The 26,464-nt window shown below is 39.0% G+C and overlaps 1 protein-coding gene across 1 annotated transcript in view; it reads right to left on the bottom strand.

Annotated features, from left to right (window-relative positions):
* Window positions 1–13,224, bottom strand: part of LOC120531017 (anterior gradient protein 1-like) — a 52,091-nt gene extending 38,867 nt beyond the window's left edge. Inside the window, exons 1-3 of the mRNA XM_039755958.1 lie at window positions 13,120–13,224; window positions 12,916–12,970; window positions 7,818–7,952 (exon numbers count right to left, since the gene is read on the bottom strand). Of these exons, the coding sequence (XP_039611892.1) occupies window positions 7,818–7,920 (103 nt within the window). The 5' untranslated portion in view covers window positions 7,921–7,952; window positions 12,916–12,970; window positions 13,120–13,224. The remainder of the gene's footprint in view (window positions 1–7,817; window positions 7,953–12,915; window positions 12,971–13,119) is intronic.
* Between the last annotated feature and the right edge of the window lie 13,240 nt (window positions 13,225–26,464).

The raw sequence follows: 26,464 nt of genomic DNA, 5'->3' as shown, positions 1-26,464 counted from the left end.
CCAGGTAGTGTTTTTTTGAGGGTTTTCTTGGAGGGCAGAACATTATTTTGGTACACAAGTGAAAGATTTGACGTCTTGGACATTATGAAGATGCTGCTGTGCAATATATTTGAATGTAATTTTGTGGTTATAGAAGGCACTACACACGTTACTCAAATACACTCAATGATAGTTTTGGATCGCCTCATACGTCTGTCCTTGCAGATGTGTACAAACATCGTATTTTTTATTTCTCTTTGAGAAGCATGATAATTGTGTTGAACCTCAACTTAGGATTACATTATTGGTACATATGTACTATTGAGGGACTTATTATTATTATTATTTTTTTTTAATAAGATGGTCAATTTATTTTAACAACAAGCAATGTCTGGTAAATAACCTGTTCACTCTCAGATCACATCCTATTTATTTATCAAGCAGAAGTGAATATTTTCATTTTCTACACATCACTGTAATAACTGTACAGTTCAGCAGGCTAAAATAAGACAGTGAGACCCACAAACACATACATCATGCATACATACTACAGGTTCCCCTGTGGACTGGACTGGTGGGGTACTAGCGTCTTCCTACTGAACCTACACAATGGCTGTAAATGCTGGGGTCTTTGGCACAAGTTGTCCCAGTCACATGCGTGGTGTTTTCAATGCTCCTCAAGAAGGATCTGTCTCCTGTGACACTTCTCCCTGTTCCAGTCTCGGTCCAATGTTGTCCAGATGACAAAAGTATTGTTTTCTTTTGAAAAAATTGCCTGTGGCTATCATCCAGTGTAATGTTTTACTTTTGCAGTTGTGGTTGTAGCGAGTCATCAGAATGTCTACGTTCTCCACTCCTCCTTTTGTAGCATTGTAGTCTATCATCATTTCTGGCCATGGAATGTCCTATCCCTGTGACGTGTACTCCTCAAAAATCACATTGTGTCCCAAGGATGTGTCATTTGTTTAGACAACTTTAATGTCTTCACTGGCATATTCTGTGTGGCCAGCAGTTGAGATGGGAGCTCTGGCTTATTCTTCCTTATTGTGCTAAGCATTGTTACCTTCCTCTTGAGGAGCTCCTGTCCCAGTTTGTGTAAAAGTAAAAGTTATTGCCTATGGAGTTGTGGCCATGCAGCTTATGTCATGTCCAGGGTAACCCTCATGCCTTCATTTCTCACAGGAGTTCTTCCATCTGACTTCCCTTTGTTAATGAAATGACATCCTCTGCTCTTCTGTATCTCTGTGCTTCCCCTTGAGCGTGTTATTCATAGCTTTGGACTGGCTGATCATTTTTATGCAGATGATACTCAGATCTGTTTCCATGTTAAAAGTGCTTTCTCAGCTCACAACTTGCCTCAGTGAAATTAAATTAAAACCTGAATAGATCAAAACTCTTTAAAATTAAATTGTAACAAAACTGAACTCCTTCAAAGTGGCACTAAAGTGCAACTTAAGAAAATGAGCTCCTCTCCAATCATTCTTAGTGATGAGCTCGTCAGACCTTCTTTTACTACAAAGTATCTTGGTGTCACTTTGATTCCTCCTTTTCTTATTTCACCCATGTACTGTAAATCACATTAAGAAACTTAATGATACCTCCAACTGTGTCACATTTCTTATGTTTCCTCATTCCTCTCCTTTTCTATTAAAGAGAATCTCATCGCTGCATTGATTATTGTAAGTCACTACTGGCAGGTGCCACTTCTAATCTTATATCACAGCTGAACCAAAACTCTACTGCAAGAGTCCTGACACAGACTGGCGACAGCGAGCACATCACAGCCATCCTGCTGCACCTTCACTGCTCCAGGTGTCGTACAGGACTGAATATCAAATTCTATTCTTAACCTACAAAGCTTTAAATGGCCTCACACCATCTCATCAGTGACCTTCTCCATCACTCCGCTCCTGTTTGCCACTAAGGTCCTCTGATTTTGTGCCCCACACTAACCTGCACTCTATGGGTGACAGCAGGGCCTTCAGCTGTACAGCGCCCAGACTTTTGTATGACCTCCTGAAATTAATGAGATCAGTTGAGTCCATTCATTTTTTAACACGTTATAAACAGACCTGACATTCTGCCTCTTCTTTCAGTTTACCTCTCTGTCTGTCTAAGTGCTCAGGGTTTGCGTTTTTATCACAATTTATGTTATTTGTTCCAGATTTTTTTGTAGCCTTATATGTTGTATTTTAGTGTGAATTATTGTCTTTTGGGCGGCACGGTGGAGCAGTGGTAGTGCTGCTGCCTTGCAATAAGGAGACCTGGGTTCACTTCCCGGGTCCTCCCTTCGTGGAGTTTGCATGTTCTCTGCGTGGGTTTCCTCCCACAATCCAAAGACATGCAGGTTAGGTGCATTGGCGATTCTAAATTGGCCTTAGTGTGTGCTTGGTGTTTGTGTGTGCCCTGCGGTGGGTTGGCATCCTGCCTTGTGCCCTAGGATTGGCTCCAGCAGACCCCTGTGATTCAGCGGGTTAGAAAATGGATGGATTATTGTCTTTTATTCTGTTTGAATGTTTTGTATATCTTGTATTTATCTTTATTTAGTGGGGATATTATTTGTAGCCAGTGTTATATAGGTCCTGTTGTTCTTTCTGAATTTTGTAAAGTGCTTTGAGTGTAGGAAAGGTGCTATATAAATAAATTTTGTTATTATTAGTATTTTTATTTTTTTCTTTTGGTGGCCTGTCATTTATAATATTAAATGATATAAACTTGAGAAGTTTTATATAAGGCAAATAATACGTAGCACAGTGCAGTGTAGAATATGTATTGGCATTTTCTTTACCAAACCTGCTGAAACCTTCCAAAACACATCTTCCGAACCACATCAGTTCCGACGACTTATGTGCCAAGACTGGATGGAACCTTCCGAAAGTAATTTTCCAAAGTCAGTCCTGAAACTGCGGTGGCGTCACGTCTGTACTGCAACAGCAGCCCTAGATCTGCGGTGATGTTACGGTGCTGTGGCTCTGCAAGTGGATATTACTGGGCCCCACGACCTCCCACAGTCCATAGAAAGAGAAGAAGAAGAGCAGCTGTATAGTTTTTCTAATTCGATAAAGAAAAGGAGCTAAAAACGTTTTCCGACACAGAACAATGGCACAACTGAATCAGGTATAGAGTCACAGAATAAAAAGCTCAGTATATTTACAGAAAATTTAGAGCCATTAAACAAAACTAATCAGATGTTCGATTATATACAGTATAGCGAATCCAAGTGTTTTGTATTTATCGTCATTACAGACATATTATTATTTTAAGTGTATTGTTTTAATTAATTATACTTTCCTTCCTGTATTATTTCTTTTTACTATTTGTCTTATTATTTCAGCTATACTAACTTTTAACTTATTTATGAGTTAGTATAGAGTAGTGTATCTGCAATGTTACTCTACACTATGCAGCTCCAAGATGGAAAACACCTGTTCACAATTAATCAAGTACAACCAGCTCATCACTATATAACCAATCAGGAGAGAGAAGAGAGAGAGAGGAGGAGAAAGACGGAGATTTCACTTTACAACTACGAACCAAGTTTACCTGCTGTTTTCCACATCGCGCTTTGTATCCAGTTTGTTTTCATTCCGCCAGACTTACTTCAATTCCCTCATCGCCAGAGACCCCGGGGTCGGATTACATCATCATCCACCACATGCCGAGGTCTCACAGTGAGGTTGTTCCATTTGTTCCGGGAAATACAAACACATCACATATCTGTTGACCAGTCATCTGCATTCAGGACAGTTATATACTCGGACTCAAGTTCGTGATCATTCATTCATTGTTGTTATTCGTGTTGTTTGTTATATGTTACAGGGGCAAGGGAGGGTTTGTTATTGTATATATATATATATATATATATGGTGTTGTTAGATTGGTGGAGGGATATTCATATTTATATATTTACTTATTTATTTTCGTGTGTGAAATTTGTATTTTTTTTATTATTTCATTTAAAATAATTAATTACTTAATTTTACATATCTGCTTTTGTGTGCCTATATTTAATCCGTCGATTCTGGGGAAAATTTTATTTGTTAGAGGTACGGCTTGATTTTATAAGATTCACCTCAGTAATTTATCCAGGCCACAGGTCTTGGAGGTGTAGCTGCCGGCTGGGTAAGGGGTCGGCCGTTACAACGTTATACGGTTATACTGAGGTATGCAAGAAATGACAAATTCTTAATACAAGAAATTGTATGTGGAGATTAAAGGATTGAAAACCACTAAAAAAATCAGATTTGTAATTATTGCATCCACCCAAGCAAAACATATTTTTAAAGTTAAGTGTAAAATCTGAATCACTGTGTTAGTTCAGTTCAAAAAGAAATGAAAGACAGTCCATGGAAGTAAGGCACAAAGGATGCAACTTTCAAAAATGCAGATTTTTACATTTCTTTATAAAAACAAACGATAATATCTATTAAGCAATTTAAGAGATTTGCCTCACTTTTTTGATAAGTACATACGTACAAGTCCGGATCTTGGTCTTTTGTCCTGTTTAAACAGTTACACTTCACTACATGTTATGCCTGGCTTAACTCTATATATGACAAATAAATCTGTAATCTTGGTTACTCCAAAAGAATATCAAGCTAGGACCATATCTACTTGAAACAGAGCCAAAATAAATGTGAATATCCACTCTTATTTCTTGTGTCTGAATTGTCTAAACAGGCTCGCCTATCTGAGCCAGCATACAACACAAGGCAGTAACAAACTCTCAACAGGTCGTCAGTCCACTGCAGGGAAGACACCCAAACACGCCAAGCACACACTAGAGCCAATGTTTAGCAACACCAACCCACCTAACCTGTACGTCTTTGGATGGAGGGAGGAAACCCAAGAAGACACAGGGAGGACCTGAGATGCAAACCTGGTTTCCTTGCTGTGAGCCAGCAGCGCTACCAGCAGTATAGAAAATACAGAATCATTTACTGAGTATTGGTACTTCAAGTATTAAACACCCTACTCACCCAAGTGATATGATTTTAAAACCATTTACCAGCCCGCATTTATTTTTATGCTCTTGTAATATTCACAGGGAGAACAAATATACTGTTCATTAAAATTAAAAACCACAAAAACGTTTGAAATTTTAATAACTCCACTGGAAATTTATCAACATTATAATTGCAAAATTAAGAAAACACAATTCAAGACGGACAAAGGAGGACGAAGGTCCCCGTGTAAGCTGGATCATTTCAAACATTGTTCAATACCAGCAATTTTAAAAGTGTTATTTTTTTTTTCTTTTATCGAGAACTTGAAAGTTTAAACCTTGTTGATCATCTTTCATTTTGTAACATAATAAATGAATGTTGTCACATACGTGCGTATGGGAGGCAGCTAAAGGACATGAGTAAGGGCAGTTCGGAATCAGCCCAGGATGTAGCAGAGTGCACGGATTCTTTTTCTTTCCTGCAGACCATTCACGGGAGATTCCACCTGGCCCTGTTGACGTCACTTCCAGGTCCAAGCTTATGGCTGAAGACCCTTCTGATCCCGGCCCCTTTGATGTCACTTCCTGTCCTGACCTATAAAAGCCTCCACCTTTCCCCTGTTCCCTCAGTTCTGTTTTGGACTCCATTTTGTGCTGTCATTTATTTGCAACTTTGCAGCCAGGAAACCAAATGTACGGGTGGCTTCCCCAAACCTTGCTTTGGCTTTTTATGGAGTTTGTGACACTGTCATTAATGGAACATTCCCTTTAATTGAATGAGGTTCAAGAAATAATGTAAAAATAATTTCAAATATTTTGAATGATAGAATTCACTATAATTGGACCACATTCATATTTAGTATGATGTTTCCTTAATGTAAAAAATGTTATGTCCTCTTTCTTTTAACTATTGAATATATTTTAAACTTGTTTTTTTGTTTCTAGAAAGAAATACGACAATAATGTAAACGGAAACTCGGATTCTTGCCTCGTGATCGGAGGAAGGCATATTAATATCATCTTTTTGGGTTTCAGGGTTAATCCACATTGCTGGTTTTGCAACGAAAAGCGATGTGACAGAGGACGGACTCTGAATGCTGGGGGCTTGGAAGGCTGAGTGTTCAACTTGCAGACTGATCAAATTGGGTTTAATGGGGCACGGGACGTGTGACAGGGGAATGGGTAACCAGGTCCCTTGTCAGCGGATTGCTACAAGAACTTATAAAAGCCTGTTGTGATAAAGGGGGAAAAAAGGACAAGCGGAGTTAAGGGTAGGACATCCTGGTTGCTTGTGGCCGTGAGTCTGTTGAGTGTGCTGGGAGTGCAGCACCCCGATGGAACAATAAATTAGTGGGTGCAATTTTCATAATTTTTTGTTTGTGGCTTGAGGTATTTATTGTGCATTTCTAGTATGTTTTAAAAGCTACTGGTTTTTTATTTCACCTTTTTGCTACATGCACTCTTTGGAACTGTTTTTAGCTACTCATTGCATAATAAATTGCACCTTTTTGCCAAATCGCACCCTCTATCAAAGACCTGGGGTCTGCCAGTTTTATCTGTTGAGGACCTGAGGGTCTGACCAAGCCTGTTACGATTACTGTTAGATGCTGCGTCCTCAGTGGTCCCTCAGTAATACAAATATAAAGGTAGCCTTATTCCATTGTGTGACGGTTGAATACAATAAACCTACCTACTGAATGACAACCCTGCCTCAATTTTACAAGACAATTGCTTGCTACAAGGGTATTGAAAACTGGTCAAAAGTCAGCCATGAATCCTTCAAATGTTCTGACACAAGGTTGACAGCTATTCAATATTAAAACAGCCCAATTAAACGTTTTGGGTATTTACAAGGATCGAATAAACGCTATTTGTACTTTGTGAGTATGGAAAGAATATGGTGGATTAAACATCACTTAGCTTTTTTTAATTAGTCAAACTCTACGTTCATTTACATCATAGAAGTAATGGGGTAAGCAGTCTTTGGTACTGACGGAAATGCTACGTGACTTGAAGGCAACGGAATTGCAACCCTAGACATCCAATTTTAAAGCAAGCTGCTCAGAGTTTCTCTAAATCTTTACAGACGTTTAACCTCAAACTCATTATAATTTAGCCTGGCAAAGGTATTGTGTAAAAAGCTGATATGTTTTTGTCAGTCAGAACCTGAATTGGACATCACAAACAAAACTGCATAAGCAAAACTTAGTTATTGGGATTTTCCTCAAAGAAGACAAGGTGAGATGCTGCGCTTTCTTACAAGACATTTAGGACAAAGAAGAAAACAAAAATGAAACATAATGTAGGCTTGAGGGGAAGAAATAAACAAGAAAAACGTAGTGTGCACTGGGAAAATATGGAGTTTATTCAGAAAGCATATACTCGGAAGATCAATGATCAGTTTAATGAGAAAATGAATCAACGGGTAATTAAAAGTTTAGTGGAAAGAAAAGAGAGAAATCAAATGTTAAGAGAAAAAGGAACTGATCATTCAGATAAAGAGTGATGAGAACGGCTAACAGTTTGAAAGGAAAGACAAGACACTGCAGAGCTAGAAAAAGAAAAGGAGCTTGGGAATTGAAACAGCAGTGAAACTCTTAGTGTTGAATACAAACTAACTCGGTGTGTTGTATGTGTAATGTAAAGGTTTGTGTGCCTAAAACAGAACGAGTCTGGTGTCTGGAAGTAAATCTGTTGTTTTCAGCCAACTGAATGTGTTTAGAGAGGTAACATATTGCTGTTAGATGAGAAAAGATCTTTGAAGTTTAGCAAGAGGAAAAATCATTTTTTGAAACAATTGAGGATTTAAACAGAAATATACCAAGAGACGTATCTTTTCATTGACCCTGGGCAATGGAAATCGTTATAGGAAAGAAAACAACTACAGACTTACCTCTGGAAAGATGGTTAGCGGTCTTTTTTGGAGAAGTGAAAAATAACATATAAATGGCAGCAGCAATTAAACACAGAAATAAACCTTGTGCCGCTGTGTTCATGTTTACCGAGGATTTCTTTCTCCCCTGCAAAGCTGAAATGGAATTGGAAAATTAAAGTGAGCTTATGAAAAATGATTTCTGAGATACTTCTGATTAATAATGTTATCCATTAATTATTACCATCTATAAATAATCAATTACCAGCTATTTTAACTGATATTTTTTTAAACCTTTAAAAACATTAAACCTTAAAGCTTCTTCCAATGTTTCAATATATCTAGCTTTTCTGTTATCATATTGCATTTCATTCTCTGTTTTACTGACATTGCCAGAAATCTTACTTACAGCACATTACTTTAACAAAAGCACATTGTATTAATTATACAATTATTAGAATCTTTTTAATAATATATGGAAATACATGACTAACTGAATGTCCTACAGGGCAGCACGATCTCCAGAAGCCTGTGTTCAGACCTCAGCCTAGTTAGGTACTCTGTGTCCGCTTCCTCCCGTATTCCAGAATGTTGTGAGTTGGGTTGATAGATGACTTGAAACTGGCCTGGTATGCGGTATACTGCGTAAGTGTGGCTGATGATTGTGTTGTTGCGTAACAGCGTTCAGGAAAGGAACTTTAATCTTTGAGGCTCTTTTAATAGTGGTGGACAAGCTGATGCATGGAAATGCCTACATTATGAACACCCCATGATACTTACCTATTTAACATGCACTTATTACTCATGTCTTAAATAAAATTAGAACATTAGAAAAATTTAGAAGAGAACAGGACATTCATCCCAACAGATCTTGTGAATCCTACACACTTAATTCTTCCAAAAGAGCATTGAGCCTTGTTTTGAAGGATCCTAAAGTCCTGCTGTCTACCACACTACTGAGTAACATATTCCATGTGTTATTGTTTGCTTATGTAAAGGAAAACCTTCTAATTATTATGTGCACATACTGTTACTCATTTTAAAATACAAGTCTCGATCCACTGTACTAATTCCCTTCATAATTTTAAACACTTCAATCATGTCACCTCTTTAAATCTTTCTTCATAATTCAACCCCTGTAGTCCTGGAATCAGCCTAGTCGCTCTTCTCTGGACCTTTTCTAGTGCTGCTATGTCCTTTTTGTAGCCTGGAGACCAAAACTGCACACAGTACTCAAGATGAGGCCTCACCAGTGCATTATAAAGGTTGAGCGTAACCTCCTTGGACTTGCACTCCACACATCGTGCTATATGACCTATCATTCTGTTAGCCTTCTTAATCGCTACTGAACACTGTCTGGCAGTTGATAGCACATCGACTCGTAAATCCTTCTCATAAGGTGTACTCTCGATTTTCAGTCCTTCCATTGTGTATTCAAACCTAACATTTTTACTTCCTATGTGTAATACTTTACATTTACTTACACAAAATTTCATCTGCCACAAATCTGTCCAAGCCTGTATGCTGTCCAAGTAACTCTGCAACGATTAAACAGATTCCAGATTATCTGCCAATCGACCTATCTTGGTATCACCTGCCGACTTAACCAGCTTGTTATTTAAATTCCCAACCAAAGCATTTACACACATTAAAAATAGGGGCAGCGCAAGGACTGACCTCTGAGGGTCACCACTCTTAACATCAGCCATTCTGATGAGGTTCCTTGCGCCATCACCCTCTGCTTCCTGTGTCTGAGCCGATTTTACACCCATCTACATACCACACCCTGAACTCTGACTTCTTTTAGTTTGATGCCCAACCTCTCACGTGGCACCTTATGAAATGCTTTCTCAAAGTCAACATAAATAGTATCCTAAGCTGCACTTTGATCATATTGTTTGGTTGCTTCCTCACAGAATCTCATAGCATGTTAGTAAAGCACGACCTCCCCTGTCTGAACCCATGCTGACTGTTCAGAAAAACTGCTGTACTTGCCATGTGCTGCTCAATCTTATCTTTAATATTCAGATAATTAAAATCTACTATGACTATAATATCCCCCTGTAAATTTGACTTTTTAATGTTACTAAAAATATGTGTGTTGAAATTACTGTTTGCATTGGGCAGTCAATATAACACACTCCTAAAATAAGGCCTCTTTCACTAATTCTTTCCAGGTGAAGCCACATGTCCTCACTAAGATGGGGCTCGTTGTCCAAATGAAGAGGACTTGCATTTAAATTGTGTTTGATATAAACAGCAACCCCACCTCATTTTCCCTTCTGTCTGTCCTTCTTAAACAAATGTGTATCTCTCTGTGTTTAATACTCATCCCCATCATTGTTATGTTCTTGTCATATGCTGCTCAATCTTATTTTTAATAATTCCTTCCATTAATTTACCTGTGACGTATGTTAAGCCTACTGGCCTGAGTATCCCACATGCCTCTCTACTCTTCTCCCTGACTGCTTCACCACTTTTTCTCATCACTGGCTCCCCACTTATTTTGTTCTCTTTACTCCTTTACCATTCTTCTTCAATTTTTTCCTCTCTCATCTTTTCATCATTCACCTCTGGCTCCTCTTTACACTTCTGTGGGTGAGACGTCTTACTTGTGACCTGTGGAGTGCCGATGTGGAACAGATGACCTAATTAAATCTTTTTTTAATATATTTTTGTTAATCTCCAAGGGGAAGTTGTCTTTTTGCATGACCTTTTGGGGTCAGAGCATAGGGTTAGCCATTGTACAGCGCCCTGGAACAATTTTCAGGTTAATGGCCTTGCTCAATGGCCCAACAGAGTAGGATCCTTTCTGGTAGTAATGGAATTTGAACTGGCAAACTTCCAGATACCAGCGCAAAACCTTTCCATTCATATTGAACTCCCCAGTTTATCACATGCCCTTTGAAAGTTAAATTGAACAGTTTTAGTATTTGAATACTGAGAATTGTATTTCATTATAATCTGTCATATGGTGGGTGCGGCAATGTGCTGTATCAGCGTGTGCTCCTAACCTCCTCCTCCTCCTCCTCTTGACCATAGTGGTTTAATCACCTCTACTCCCTGAATTCTACCCTGTTTATTAAAAAATACTAAATCCAGACAAGGCTTCCCTCCACGTTGGTGCTTTAACAATACTGTGTTAAAAAACAGTCACTGATTGTGTCTAAAAACTCCTGCTCTGGTACTCCGCTATTTGCAAGTTACTGCAGGTAATAATCAGGCAGTTAAAGTCCTCCATGACTGTAACATCCCACCGTGTACATTTGCCTTTCTGCTATGGGGGTCTACAGCATTGCACACTCCTAACATAAGGCCTCCTTCCCTATTCCTTCAAGATGAATGTAGATGTCCTGACTAAGCTGTGGCTCATCATTCATCTGAAGAAGAGTTGTATTTAAATTATGTTTTATATAACGACAACCCTGTTTTTTTCTTTTCCATCTATTGGTCCTAAAAAATATTTAACTATTTGTGTTATGCTCATCCTCATCTTTATTATTTTGCCAGGTTTCTAATTATTGCTATAATATCATAATTAAAGTCAGCTACATACAACTCCAACTCACTTGTTTTATATTTGATACTTCTGTCATTAAGGAAAGCTATTTTAATGTGTTACTTATTTTACTTGTGCACTTAAACTACATTTACATGCATTTATAATGGATTTCTGTTTTTACACCACTGTTGTTCTTCATGGACAACTCTAATCCTGACCTGTCCTAACTACAACCTTACCAGTTCTCTAGTTTAAATGGTGGCCAAGGGCCTATCACTACCCCTGCTGAGTTAGAGGTCAAATAACTCAACAAAGACTAAGGGCCTATCACTGCCTCTGGGTCACTTCAGAATGCCTTAGCAAAAGCAACGAGCCGCTTCAAGAGTTGTATTCCGATCTTTACCATTGAAAGGTCAAACAGAGCAATATGGGTGAGGTTGGCAACCTCCGCTCAAATACATTAGCAGGGGCCACAGGCTAGCTACACAGCTCTAACAGAATGAACACCGCTGACACCTGAACAGACGTACAAGACAAACCTCAGCAAGGCCACGTTACACCAGTTAAATTCACTGTAAAAGAAAATAAATGACCAACGATTCAAGTGAAAGGTTCAATATTTGCAGTATACTCAATAAATGTAAATTTAAGCTTTATCCTTGGTTGCAGAGCGATATTTCAATATTAGGCCAAATTTATTTTAAAAAAATGGAAATCCTCTGAAGATGTATCGATTTAAGTTACTCATTAGTTATTTCACAAAAATATGAATTAACATTGAATTTATTTAGAGGAAAAAGAATCATTTGAGAAAGGCAAATTAATTAAAGATTCATCAAGCTAAAGACTTGCTGAATATATTAAATACTTAAGTGGCGCTATCAAGATCAGCTGGTTTTAAGATTAAGGGGATGTGCAGAGTTGTAGTAACTACGGGGGATAAAACTGAGAGCCACGGCATGACGTTACAGGAAAGCGTAGTGGAAGCCCAGCTAAGAAGTGAGGTGATGAGTAGTGAGCAGCACTGTGGTTTCATGCCAAGAAGATGCAGTAGTTTCAAATTTACATTTATAGCAGTCGACAGGAAGTCTGCAGTGTGAAAGGGCTGTCTTGAAGTACCCATTTTAAGAAAGAATATAAATGAAGACTGACTACTTGTGTGATTCCCTTTTGGGTATTGCATTAGTGAAGGCTGCACAGTAGCCAGTATGATTTAAAAGAGTGCACAGAGCCATCCTAGTTTTATGTTGTTGTTGTTGAATATGCCAGGAGTGTCTGCATGGATACATATAAGTTTATTATCACCACAGTGGAGAATTCAAAAATAAGGAAAAAAGGCATAATTAAACATATGAAATCTGGTTAGTCAAGGTATTGTTAAAACAGTTACATAGTGTGAATATTGTAAAAGAATATATAATAATATTTATCATACATACAGTATTAATGGAGTTAAGTTTTCCAAGTAGACAGGAGTTTCTTAAAGTTATTAGGGATATCTTACAGTCAAACATTAAACCTCATAAATTAAAATAATGTACTTTATTTACAGCTAATTTGTCATTAAAATAAACAATATAATCTCTATTTTAACATTACTACTCAAATAGAAAGTACCTTGAATGCAGTATTTTATTGGTTTTGAGTGTATGCTTGTTTTTTCTAAGGCAACCTGGAATGTGAAAGACACCAACATGATTGATTGTCATCAAACCATCACAAAATTAAAAACAAGTCAATGCCCAGTGCTTAATGTAAGATTTTATTTTTCAGTGTTCAAGACATTCACATAGTAATCAGTAAAATAAAAATATTGCTTACCTTGAAATGTTATGAATTGGATCGCATACAGGAGAAACTGCAGAAAGCAGGTAGTAATAAACTTGTTCTACTGACAAAACCTGTCAGATCAGAACTCTTCTCAGATAAAAGGGTGGGGAGAAGAAGGCGTGAAAAAAATCTTAACCCTGCACTTCACCTCAAGCTAAACCCATTTTTCATTCTTCAAATAAGAAATGTAAAGTTAAATCTTTTATTGAGTCTACTATCTAGTTCAACAGAACAGTATAACAAAGTAAGAAACATTTGGAGTTCTAGGACACAACCAGAAATTTCATTGAAATAAAAGGTTTGTTATCCGAGTAACTTAAGATCACGAACACCACTTGTGTAAATAAAAATGCAAATAAGAAACTGTCATGCCACCACAGCAAGCATTCCTCCACATCTTGCGTTCACCTTCACAGTTTGCTCCAGTTTTATCCACACATGATGCCATCACCTTGATCCTACATATAGTACTGGCCAACCTGCACAACAGGGGGGTGAATGCTTTTAATAAGCTATAGCTCTGAATTTAACACAATAAACTGTCTAAACTCATCACCATGCTCAGGTGCCTGCATATGAACACATCACTGTGCAGCCCAGATTTGAACTTCTTGACAGAAGACCCTTTGTGTTTCAAGTGGGTGGTCACACTTCACTATCCATGACCCTCAACCCTGGGGCTTCACAAGGCTGTGCTCTGAGCCCTCTGCTATACCCCCTTTATACATGACTACATGGCTGCACATCACTCTAACGAGACCGATACAAGTGTGCTAGGCCGATCGATAATAATTAGCAGGCTTACCTGAATGAAGTGGATAGTCTACGACATTGGTGACAAGGTAACAGTCTTGTCTTTAATGTCAGCAAGACAAAGGAGTTAATAGTGGACTTTGTGGAGAGAAGCCAGCAGAGGCACAACCACTCCCTCAGAATTAACAGAACTCAGCTGGAGAGAGTAGAAGGTTTTACATATCTCAGTGCCCACATCACAGAGGACATAACAAGATCCTAGCACATTGACTCCTTGTTGAAGAAGACACAAGAACATATTCACTGCCTCAGATGCCTCAGTTTTATGCTGCCCTCCCAGATACTAAAGAAATTCTACACTTCCATCAAAAGCATCCTAACAGGAAGTACTACCACCTGATTTGGAAACAACATACAGCAGGACCGAAAGGCTCGATAGATAGATAGATACTTTATTAATCCCAAGGGGAAATTCACATAATCCAGCAGCATACTGATACAAAAAACAATATTAAATTAAAGAGTAATAAAAATGCAGGTAAAAACAGACCATAACTTTGAATAATGTTAGCGTTTACCCCCCCGGGTGGAATTGAGGAGTCACATAGTGTGGGGGAGGAACAATCTCCTCAGTCTGTCAGTGGAGCAGGACAGTGACAGCAGTCTGTCGCTGAAGCTGCTCCTCTGTCTGGAGATGATCCTGTTCAGTGGATGCAGTGGATTCTCCATGATTGACAGGAGTCTGCTCAGCGCCCGTCACTCTGCCACAGATGTCAAACTGTCCAGCTCCATGCCTACAGTAGAGTCTGCCTTCCTCACCAGTTTGTCCAGGTGTGAGGCGTCCCTCTTCTTTATGGTGCCTCCCCAGCACACCACCGCGTAGAAGAGGACACTCGCCACAATCATCTGATAGAACATCTGCAGCATCTTATTGCAGATGTTGAAGGATGCCAGCCTTCTAAGGAAGTATAGTCGGCTCTGCAGAGAGTGATGCGGACAGCAGAGCATCTCACCAGGAGTGAACTCTCTAACCTTCAGAACATCTATACCAAGCAACTTCACACCAGGGCAAAGAAAATTATTAGTGATACCAGGGACCCCAGTAACACTACCACTGCCTGACAACCAGTACAGAGAGAAAGATTAGGTGCTTTTTTAAAAACATTAGAACAATCTAGATTAAAACCAGCCATTCAGCTCAACAAATCTCATTTCTATCCACTTAATTCTTCCAAAGTAAAATTGAAGCCTAGTTTTGAATGTCCTTGAAGTCTACCACACTACTTGGTAACTTATTCCATGTGTCTATTGTTCTCTTGTGTAACAAAAAACTCCTAATGTTTGTGCAAAATTAACCATTAACAAGTTTCAAACTGTGTTCTCGTTTTCTTGATCAACTTATTTTAAAATAACAGTCTCAATCCACTGTACTAATTCCTTTCATAATGTTAAACACTTCAGTCATGTCCCCTCTTAATTTTGATTTTGCTTAAAGTAAAAAGGTTCAGCATTTTTAGTCTTTCCTCAGAATTGATCCCCTGTAGCCCTGAACTCAGCCTAGTTGCTCTTCTCTGGACTTTTTCTAGTGCTGCTATGTCCTTTTTGTAGCCTGGAGACCAAAACTTCACACAGTTCTCCAGATGAGGCCTCACCAGTGCATTATAAAGTTTGAGCGTAACCTCCTTGGACTTGTACTCCACACATCGTGCTAAATAACCTAACATTCTGTTAGCCTTCTTAATGGCTTATGAGCACTGTCTGGCAGTCGATAGTGTTGAGCTCATTACAACTTCTAAATCCTTCTCAGAAGGTGTACTTTTGATTTTCAGACCTCCCATAGGAAGTCATATCTAACATTTTGACTTTCTACATGTAATATTTTACATCTAGTTACATTAAATTTCATCTGTCACAAATCTACACAAGCCTGTATGCTGTGTAGTCACTCTGCAATAATTTAATGGATTCTCGATTATCTGCCAATCCACCTATCTTGATATCATCTGCAAACTTAACCAGCTTGACACTTATATTCCTATCCACATCATTTATATATATTAAAAATAGGAGCGGCCGTAGCACTGACCCCTGTGGAACACCACACTTAACATCAGTCAGTTCTGATAAGGGTCCTCATACCATCACCCTGAACTCCCACTTCTTTCAATTTGTTGCCCAACCTCTCATATGGCACCTTATCAAGAAACTTTATAAATTTCAAGATAAAGCTTTTTTGCACAGTCCATCCACATCCTAAATGAAGACAGTACCTAGAGCTACACAATGCCCTATCGCTAACTCTCTCATATTAAGTTTTTTATTTATGTAGTCATTGTATATATTGACTTTTATTGTTTATTGTCTTTATATTCTTCCTCTAATACACAGTCTCGGAGTTTAGTTCCCATGAATTTCCCTACATATTGTACTGCATGCATAATTGTATGTGACAAATAAAATTTGTTTCAATTTGATTTAGAAACCGTTTAGATTAAAAAGTTCTCTGACATGGAAAGATGTAAGCTGTCAGTGGTGTAGTTTGGAGAAGGTATGATGACTGGGACCATCCAGTTCAAGAAAAAATGAAGGTGTGAATAAGAAGAGCAAGTGTCTTTGCAAAGTAAATTTAAAACAAGATAGGACGAGTTCAAAGGTTGAGTTTAAAGCTAGAGGTCTAAAGCACAAAATGACGCAAGAAAAGAAAATGTTTGATTAAATACTAGAAGTGATTCATCAAACAAGAAAAGATGAAAACGTGCAGGTTAGGTGATTAGTCACATAAAGCAGTAGATCTGGAATACATCTGTAATGAAAGGTGTGGTTAGAAGAACAGTATATGGAAAGTAGCAGGTCCAAATCATTACTAAAAGTAGAGAATGTCATGTAATTTTGAGGTAGTATCTTTCAAACAACGTTACAATTATGAAAATAGAAACAAAAGAAAATGAATTAGATTAAATAAATTACTCATGTAGTTTGTCACATTCAATTTTCTAGACTTTGATTTCCAGACCAATATTTGAGTGGGAAAAGAAGAATGAACTTACTTGAGCTTATGGGTTAATGTAAGGGAAGTTTTCTGTGTGCCTTTATGAGTGTTTTTCTGTGTCATCAAGACTTCATGTGATCATCTATTTCCAGGACTTTCACCATGGAGATTAAGAGATCATACGACATTTAACTTTTTAACCCAGCCATATGGGATGCACAAACCAGTGTGTCCCAAGCCCGGATAAATGGAGAGGGTTACGTCAGTAGGGGCATCCGGTGTAAAATTTTGCCAGATCAACATGTGGACAACAATACAATTTTCCATACCGGATCACTCGTGTCCTGGGTTAACAATTACTGCCACCAGTACAGTTAACCAACAGGGTGCTGGTGGAAATTGGGCTACTGTTGGCCAAAGAAGGAGAAGAAGAAGGGGAGACGTGTCTGGAGGCAGAAGGACAGGAGGAAGGTAAAGAGAGTGGAACTGAGGGTGGGAGCTTTGAATGTTGGCAGTATGACTGGTAAGGGGAGAGTTAGCAGATATGATGGAGAGAAGGAGGGCTAATATATTGTGTGTTGAAGAGACTAAATGGAAGGGGAGTAAGGCCAGGTGGATTGGAGGTGGATTCAAATTGTTCTATCATGGTGTGGATGGGAGGAGAAATGGCGTAGGAGTTATTCTGAAGGAACAGTATGTCAAGAGTGTTCTGGAGATGAAAAGAGTGTCAGACAAAGTAATGATTATGAAGCTGGAAATTGGAGGTGTGATGATAAATGTTGTTAGTGCATATGCCCTGCAAGTTGGGTGTGCAATGGATGAGAAAGAAGATTTTTGGAGTGAGTTGGATGAAGTGATGAACAGTGTACCCAGGGGACAGAATGTGGTGATTGCAGTGGATTTCAATAGACATGTTAGGAACAGAGGAGACGAGGAGGTGATGGGTAGGTATGGTGTCAAGGAGAGGAATGAAGAAGGTCAGATGATAGTGGATTTTGCAAAAAGGATGGGCATGGCTGTGGTGAACACATTTTAAAAAGAGGGAGGAACATAGCGTGACGTACAAGAGTGGAGGAAGATGCACACAGGTAGATTATATCCTATGCAGGAGAGTCAAACTGACGGAGGTTAAAGACTGCAAAGTGGTGGCAGGGGAAAGTGAAGTTAGACAGCATAGGATGGTGGTCTGCAAGGATCAAATGGTGGAAGTTGAAAATGGAAGACTGCAAGGTTGGGTTCAGGGAGGAGGTAAGACCAGGCACAAAACCTTTTATTCTGCTGGAATCCAGGCACTTCCAGCCGATGGCCAAGTGCATTGTGGAGGGTGGAGACTGCATTGTGAAATGACATTATCAGTTTTGTTAAGGTTCATTCCATTTTCTAATAAATCCCATTTTATAACTTTAGCTTGACTCCCTCTCATATATAAAGTAATACAAGTTTATCCTAAAATTTGGAAGTGATAAGAAATTAAAGAAAACTGCCCGGTTGATAAATAAAGAGATAGAAAAGAAGTCGCCAAATGAAAAAACAGCTGTATAAGGCATACAAGGTAAATAATTCTAGTGCTATTCTGAGGGGCTTATAAGAGCATGACAGCAATGGTTAAAAAGGATTTTAATGAAAGGTAAAAGGCAGTTAGAAAGAAACATTGCAAAAGATGGCCCAAAGAGATTCTTTGAAAATTTTAGAAGTAACAGAATGGTCAGAATGTAGATGAAATGCATTACAATTGTTAAGGGCAAACTAACATATAAACACAGTGAAAGCGCAAAAGTGAAAAAGTTGATAACCCTAATAGTAACAGGGACTACTAAGAAGGTACTGAGAGATTTGGAAATTTTGGAGGGAGAAGTCTTGCTTAAATTGAAAATGCTGAAATCTTACAAATAATTGGGACCAGATAACATCACTGCATACCTGGGACATTCAGAAGGGCTAGACACTTACAAATATTATCCCGATATTTAATAAATAAGAAAATGTACACATGGCCAGTAAGCTCAACATGCATTGTTAATGGAAACAATTATTAAGGAAAAGATTGAGCATCATGTGGTAACAATTAGTGTATTAGCTAACAGTGAGAATGGATCTAGACAAGGTAGATGATGTGTAGTGATGAGTGCAAACTATGGAGTTCATTTGCAGGTAAACTCAGTGAAATTGTAGAAATGCTCAGGAACTTCGCTAAACTCCACGAAATGAATTCAACTCAATGGTGAAGGAGAAACTGAACTAGTGTTAAGAGGATTATAATGATCAATGGTCATTCAAGACTAGAAGACTAGAGACGCATCTGTCAACAGTGCTGGAGTGGTTACTGCTCAAAAAAATTAAAGAAACACTTTGAATACACATCAGATCTCAATGAGAACAACTCCTGCTGGATATCTATACTGATATGGACCGAGTAATGTGTTAGAAACAAAATGATGCCACATTGTTTGATGGAAATGAAAATTATCAACCTACAGAGAGCTGAATTCAAAGACACCCCAAAAATCAAAGTGAAAAAATGATGTGGCAGGCAAGTCCATTTTGCCAAAATTTCATTGCAACCCCAAATCATACTCAGTAGTTTGTATGCCCCCATGTGCTTCTATGCATGCCTGACAACGTTTTTGGGGTGGTGATTGGAGGTTGGGTGGGATAGGGGCATGCTCCTAATGAGACGACAGATGGTGTCCTGGGGGATCTCCTCCCAGATCTGGACCAGGGCATCACTGAGCTCCTGGACAGTCAGAGGTAAAACCTGGCGGCATCTGATGGACTGAAACATAATGTCCCTGAGGTGTTCTATTGGATTTAAGTCAGGTGGGTGCGGGGGCCAGTCAATGGTATCAATTCCTTCATTCTCCAGGAACTGCCTGCATACTCTCGTCACATGAGGCTGGGCATTGTCGTGCACCAGGAGGAACCCAGGACCCACTGCACCAGCATAGGGTCTGACAATGAGTCCAAGGATTTCATCCCAATACCTAATGGCATTCAGGGTGTCGTTGTCTAGCCTGTAGAGGTCTGAGTGTCCCTCCATGCCTCCCCAGACCATCACTGACCCACCACCAAACTAGTGATACTGAACGATGTTACAGGTAGCATAACCTTTTCCACGGCTTCTCCAGACCCTTTCATGCCTGTCACATGTGCTCAACCTGCTCTCATCTGTGAAAAGCGCAGGGCGCCAGTGGTGGACCTGCCAATTCTGGAATTCTATGACAAATGCCAATCGAGCTCCACGGGACCCACTAGAGGATGTCGTGCCCTCAGGCCACCCTCATGAAGTCTGTTTCTGATTGTTTGGTCAGAGACAGTCACACCAGTAGCCTGCTGGAGGTCATTTAGTGCCCAAAGGAGCAGATACCGGTCCTGCTGATGGGTTAAGGACCTTCTATGGCCCTGTCCAGCTCTCCTAGAGTAACCGCCTGTCTCCTGGAATCTCCTTCATGCCCTTGAAACTGTGCTGGGAGACAGAGCAAACCTTCTGGCAATGGCACGTATTGATGTGCCATCCTGGAGAAGTTGGACTACCTGTGCAACCTCTGTAGGTCCAGGTATCACCTCATGCTACCAGTAGTGACACTAATCACAGCCAAATTGTTAGAATAGATGAGGGGGGGGGAAATGTCAGTGGACTCCACCTGTTAAACCATTCCTGTTTTGGGGGTCGTGTCCTTGTTGCCCCTCTAGTGCACCTGTTGTTAATTTTATTAACACCAAAACAGATGAAACTGATTAACAACCCTCTGCTACGTAACTGACCAGATTAATAACCCAGAAATTTCATTGACTTGATGCTATTAAAGTGTTTCTTTAATTTTTTTGAGCAATATATATATATATTGTCACACACGTACGCATGGGAGGCAGCTAAAGGGCTTGAGTAAGGACAGTTCCGAGACATACCAGGATGTGGCAGAGTGCACTGACTCTTTTTCTCCCTTGCCTGCAGACCATTCATGGGAGATTCCACCTGGTCCTCTTGACGTCACTTCCAGGACCGAGCCAATGGAGGGAGACCTTGCCATCTCCGGCCCCTGTGATGTGCACCAATGACAGAAGACCTTCATGGGCCAGACCCCTTTGACTTCACTTCCTTTCTCCCCCTTTAAAAGCCTCCACTTTTTCCCTATTCCCTCAGTTCTGTTTTGGACACGGTTTTGTGCACATCAGTGCTGTATCTATTGAAGGCTACTTTGCAGCCAGGAAACCAGATTATATGGGTGGCTGCCCCAAACCTTTATATGACTCTGTCTCGAGTTTGTGACAATATATATATATATATATATATATATATATATATATATATATATATATATATATATAGTGAAACTTTTTTTGCACAGTTGTATAAGAAACAGGAAGGTAAGAACAGGTTTTCAAGCAACAATATCTTTATTGCTGAACAGGTAAAAAACGGTCTCATACTTTATTCAAACAAGCAGTTTATCTTCAGCATGCAAGTACAAAGGTAAAAACTGCCAAGTGCCCTGCTCTAGCTTCCTTTTTTAGTTTAAAAGAACACAAAGTCTTCCTCATCAAGGAGGTTCAGCGGCTGGGGAAGACACAGTCTTGAGGAAAAAAGACAGTCACATGCGTGCACATGGGGGACAGCTGAAGGGCTCTAGTTACTGTAATTGTACCACTTTACCAGGGGTTGGCGCTGTGTTTCAATACTTGTTCCCTCTGCAGACAGGATTATTGACAGCTATGACATCGCTGAGGTCACTTTTGGTGTCCATCTATCTTAACCTACACCTTCCAGTCTGGAAGGCTGAAAACTGGAAGCTCTGCCATTTTCGCTAGTTCCATATTGAACTCAAGTCTGAAAAGACTGTTATTCTCATTTGTTTATATTTTTGCTTGCAACCACAATATATAGGGTACCAGGTTGGATGGTATATATATATATATATATATATATATATATATATATATATATATATATATATATATATATATATACAATCCTAAGCCCAAAAGTGCAACGATTTTGTGCAATGATTTTATGTGACGTTTTTATGCCATGATTTTTGTCACGCTTTAAATTGAGCTTATTTTAAAATCCTACATATATATGTTTGGTATCATTCTTTTCAGAGTTTATTTAACTTTAATGTGATGTTGTTAGATTTTCAGATTCTTATTCCATTTTTAAATTATAAACTAAAAAATATCAAGAACTCACATCTCGCGAGACGAGACTTTGTGCCAAGAGATTTAACCACGCCCAGGGCCGGAAATAAAAGACAAAGAGTAGGACAGCTGCTGTACAGAATTTTAAATGTTCGAACTGCAGCGCGAGATGCAGATCACACGGCACAGCAGCAGTAGCAAGCCAGCAACTGATCGAGCAAAGAGGAGGTAAAAAAAAAAACTATTTGTTTCCCATTGTAACACCATTTAAGAGGGGGTTTCGGAGGAGCGACCGCGTCTCCTTGGTGTGCATTCAGCCCCCCTTTTCACAAAGCGAGCGGCAGAGACTCGCAGGCCGGGGTGGGGTTGGCGAGCTGAGCGGGGGTGGGGGGGGTGAACCCCCGTATATATATATATATAAAATGCTGACCCCTGTCCACTGCTGAAAGCAGCCCTAATGGGCACATGAGCATCAGAACTGGATTGTAGAGTAATGGAAGAAGGTTGCCTGGCCTGATGAATCAAATTTTCTCTTCGATCAAGTTCATGGTTGGGTACGTGTATGTTGTTTACCTGGAGAAGAGATAGCAGTAGGATGCATTATAGGAGAAAGGCAAGCCGGCAGAGGTAGTGTGATGCTTCTTACAATGTTCTGTTGAGAAACATTGGGTCGCAGCATTTATGTTATTGTTACTTTGATACTTACCACCAATTGAAAGACTGCTTAAGACCTTGTAAACCCCTTCATGTACATGGTGTTCCGTGATGGCAGTGGCAGAATAATGCACCCTTCCACACTGCTAAAAAACATTCTGGAATGGTTGAGAAACATGACAAAGAATTCAAGGTGTTGGCTAATCCTCCAAATTTCCCAGAACTCAAACCAACTGAGCATCTGTGGGATGTGCTGGAAAAACAAGGCCAATCAAAGGAGGCCCCACCTGGAAACTTACAGGACTTAAAGGTTCTGATGCTAATGTCCTGGTGCCAGATACCACAAAACATCTTCAGAGGTCTTGTAGAGTCCATGCCTTGATGTGTCAGTTTTGTTTCAATAGCATGAGGGGGACATTCACAGTATTAGGCTTATGGTTTTATTATTGTAGCTGACTGATGTAAACAGAAAGCTGGCTAAGTCAGCAGATGACGCTAAACTAGTTGGATGGGCAGATAATGTAGAATCAGCGGAATCATTACAGAGAGACCTGGGCAGCATACAGCCTTACGTAGATTTGTGGCAGAAAAAATTTAATGTGAAGTAAATGTAAAATATTACATGCAGCAAGTATAAAATTTAGGTTTCAATTCACAATGTTAAAGTAGACCTTATGAGAATGACCTTGCAGTTGTAGTGGACTCTTCACTTTTACATCCAGACAACATGCAGAAGCAATTAAAAAGGTTTAATGAAATGAAAGGTTATATACAGTAGAGAGATGTGTAGTGTACATGTTGAGGGAGGTTATGCCTCAGCTATATAAATCATAAGTGAGATTTAAGTCACCTTACTACAAAAAATACATTACAGTATTAGAGAAAGTCCAGAGAAGAGTAACTTGGCTGACTCCAGAGCAGAGAGGTATGAGGAGAAATTGACGGAGGTGAACCTTTTTTAGTTTAAAGCAAATTTAAACTAAGAGCTAACATATTTGATAAAAAGGAACATTAGAGGACTTTTAAATCTTGACCAAATTTTATTTTGGAGAAATTAGGTGAATGCCAAACTTGTTGGGCTGAATGGCTGATTCTCATCAAACTTTTTTGAATGTTCTAATACACATTTGAAATAAATGAAAAAGGTAAATGTATACTTACGTCTTTGTAAATTAAAAAACAAACTGAATAAATGAATGAGTCAATTTAATGTATAAAGATGAATGTGCATTTGTGAGTTTGTCTGGTATTCAAATCCACATCACTGATCTCTGCCAAATGTTGTGAATTCCCCATTTGTACAGAGTAAGACCACAGAATGTGTTTAAGATTTTTGCTCTTGTGGAACTTTATTCAGTGACCACACCGGCACTTTATTAGGGATGTGTCCTAAATGAGGACTTGGCGCAGGTACTCAGAGCTGCTCTCCACAGTGAGTCTAGACAGTGAAATTTTGGTTGTTGGCCACACATTGTTTAGTGACCTCACCTGCACACCTTCCACCCCAGTCAGTGCTGGGTACCTCAGCTGCCAAACTGAGTGCATTAGAGACCTACGAATTCTTGCCCTATCCATTTGCAGACTCCCCAAAAACCTCTGCCATCCAAAAAAAAAAAAGCCAGTGTAAGAAATAATGAGAGAGATCTTGGGAAAATGTTGGTGCTAAAGTAGTATGTACCCCTCACACATTCTAACTGGCTAAATTTAGTAATGGGACTGAACTTTTAGCAGCTAACAGCTTCCCTTTATTGCCATTAAAGGTCTCCATTTATGTGCTGATTCATAAATAAAATTTGAAAAAATTGTATATTTACTTCCCAAAATCTTCACAATTCCCTTCCCCGCGGAGCAGTAAATAATTGTGTTTGTCTTAGGATGCAAAACAGGAAAAAAATAAATGGTATTAGTCTTCCACTTAAACCTAATTTTGAACAAAAAATCTGTGGTTGCATTTTATTAACATTGTAATTCTGAGTTCTTCCCAAGACTTTGGATTGTTGATCTTATTTTTAAAAAAAATATATATATATATATATATATATATATATATATATATAGCCAGTTAAATATGAACACAGAATTTTTTTTTTCAGTATTCTAAAAGAGACACAGTTAAACACTTTGTCTGTGCATGGAATTCATGGAATGAATTTTAAGGAGACAAGTCAGACTGGCTATTTTGGGAAGATTTACGTTTTCCTCTAACATCTGAATCCTGTTTTGAAATGCATCAATGCCTCCAAGTAATCAACAAAAGCAATTTATTTTTTGTATAGCCTAAAATCAAACAATGAATGCTGCAATAGGCTTTAATGGACACTGCCTTTGACAGCCTCCCCTCCTTAACTCCCTAAAAATGCAAGAAAAAGAAATTCCCCTTGCACAGAAAGAAAAAAAATGGAAGAAATCTTGGGAAAAGCAATTCCAAGAGAGATCCCTTCCAGGTAGGCTGTGTGTGCAATGGGTGTCAAAAAAAGGGAAAATGCAACACATAAAACAGAACCCAAGTAATCCTCTTCACAGAGCTAGATGGGTAATCTACCACTGCGACCTCAGAAGTGCAGTACAATGGTACAAACAACATGGCAAAATAAAGAATAGATCATCTCATTCACTAAATACAGAACTATTACATATGAGGGTACAGATTTGTTTAGAGTCCTGGAGACCTCAACCAACTATCCACCTCCACTTCACTGGCGATTCCACAGTTGAATCAGTGCTGGGCTGGCCAATCTGATGAAAGGTCCCTTCTGCCCAATGATGCCAGTGCTCGTTTAGCAGAGATGACTTTTCCTTAGGCAGGCAAGCAACGTGGCAGTAGAGCAGTTGCACCAAATGCTACATGTGAATACCGAGAAGAGAGACAGAATAGGCAAGCCTTAGTAACAATTTATAAATATCATATTACTTATGTTTTAGTGCTAATGAGTAACCACAGAAATGCAGTATGCACAGTTAATCAGCAGCTCTATTCAGGGTATGCTAAACCGAAGTAGTGAGTTTTCAGCCCGGATTTGAAAGTTGACACCAAAGAGACATCTCTTGTAGTAGCAGGCCAATCATTCCACAGCTTCAGGGCCAAGTAACTAAAAACCTGACTTTCTATTGTTATTTTACTAGTCCTTGGAATCATAAGCAGGATGCCATCTTGAAATCTTAATGTGAGCTGGTTTGTAAGTAATGATAAGTTCAGATAAGTAAGTACTGCAGGATCTCAGCCATTCAAGGCTTTACATATTATTAAAAGAAAGGTTTTGAAATAAGTCCTAAACTTAACCGGGAGCCAGTGTAAGAATTTAAAAACTGGAGTTATGTGTTTGTATTTTCTTGTTCTTGTAATAATTCTTGCACTGTCATTTTGAATTATCAGAAAGTTGCATAAAGAACGATTTGAATAACCACTGAACACAGCACTGCAGTAGTCAGTCCTGCTAGAAATGAATGCATGAATTAATTTCTCAGTATCCCACATATTAAGGAAACGCTTGAATTTTCCAAAATTTGGAAAAAAAACATGTTTTGGACAGTTTTGTAATGTGTGCTTTAAGTGACTTGCTAGTGTTAATGCCTAGATTGAGGGCTAATTCTGTAAAACTGATGGTGATTCCAAATGGTTAAAAATGACAAAATATTTTTGTGATCAGCATCATGCTCTGCAACAATTAACATTTATGTTTTATCTGTGCAGTACTCATCCATCCACTCATTTAACTCACTAACACATGTAATTAAGGACAACATTAGAGAAACATCATATGGTCTAAAAGAAAGGTATCACTGGGAGTCATCTGGGTATGAGTG

Source organism: Polypterus senegalus, chromosome 6 (genome assembly GCF_016835505.1).
Source record: "Polypterus senegalus isolate Bchr_013 chromosome 6, ASM1683550v1, whole genome shotgun sequence".
In the NCBI taxonomy this organism is placed as follows: domain Eukaryota; kingdom Metazoa; phylum Chordata; class Cladistia; order Polypteriformes; family Polypteridae; genus Polypterus; species Polypterus senegalus.
This window is presented reverse-complemented; position numbering and strand designations above follow the sequence as displayed.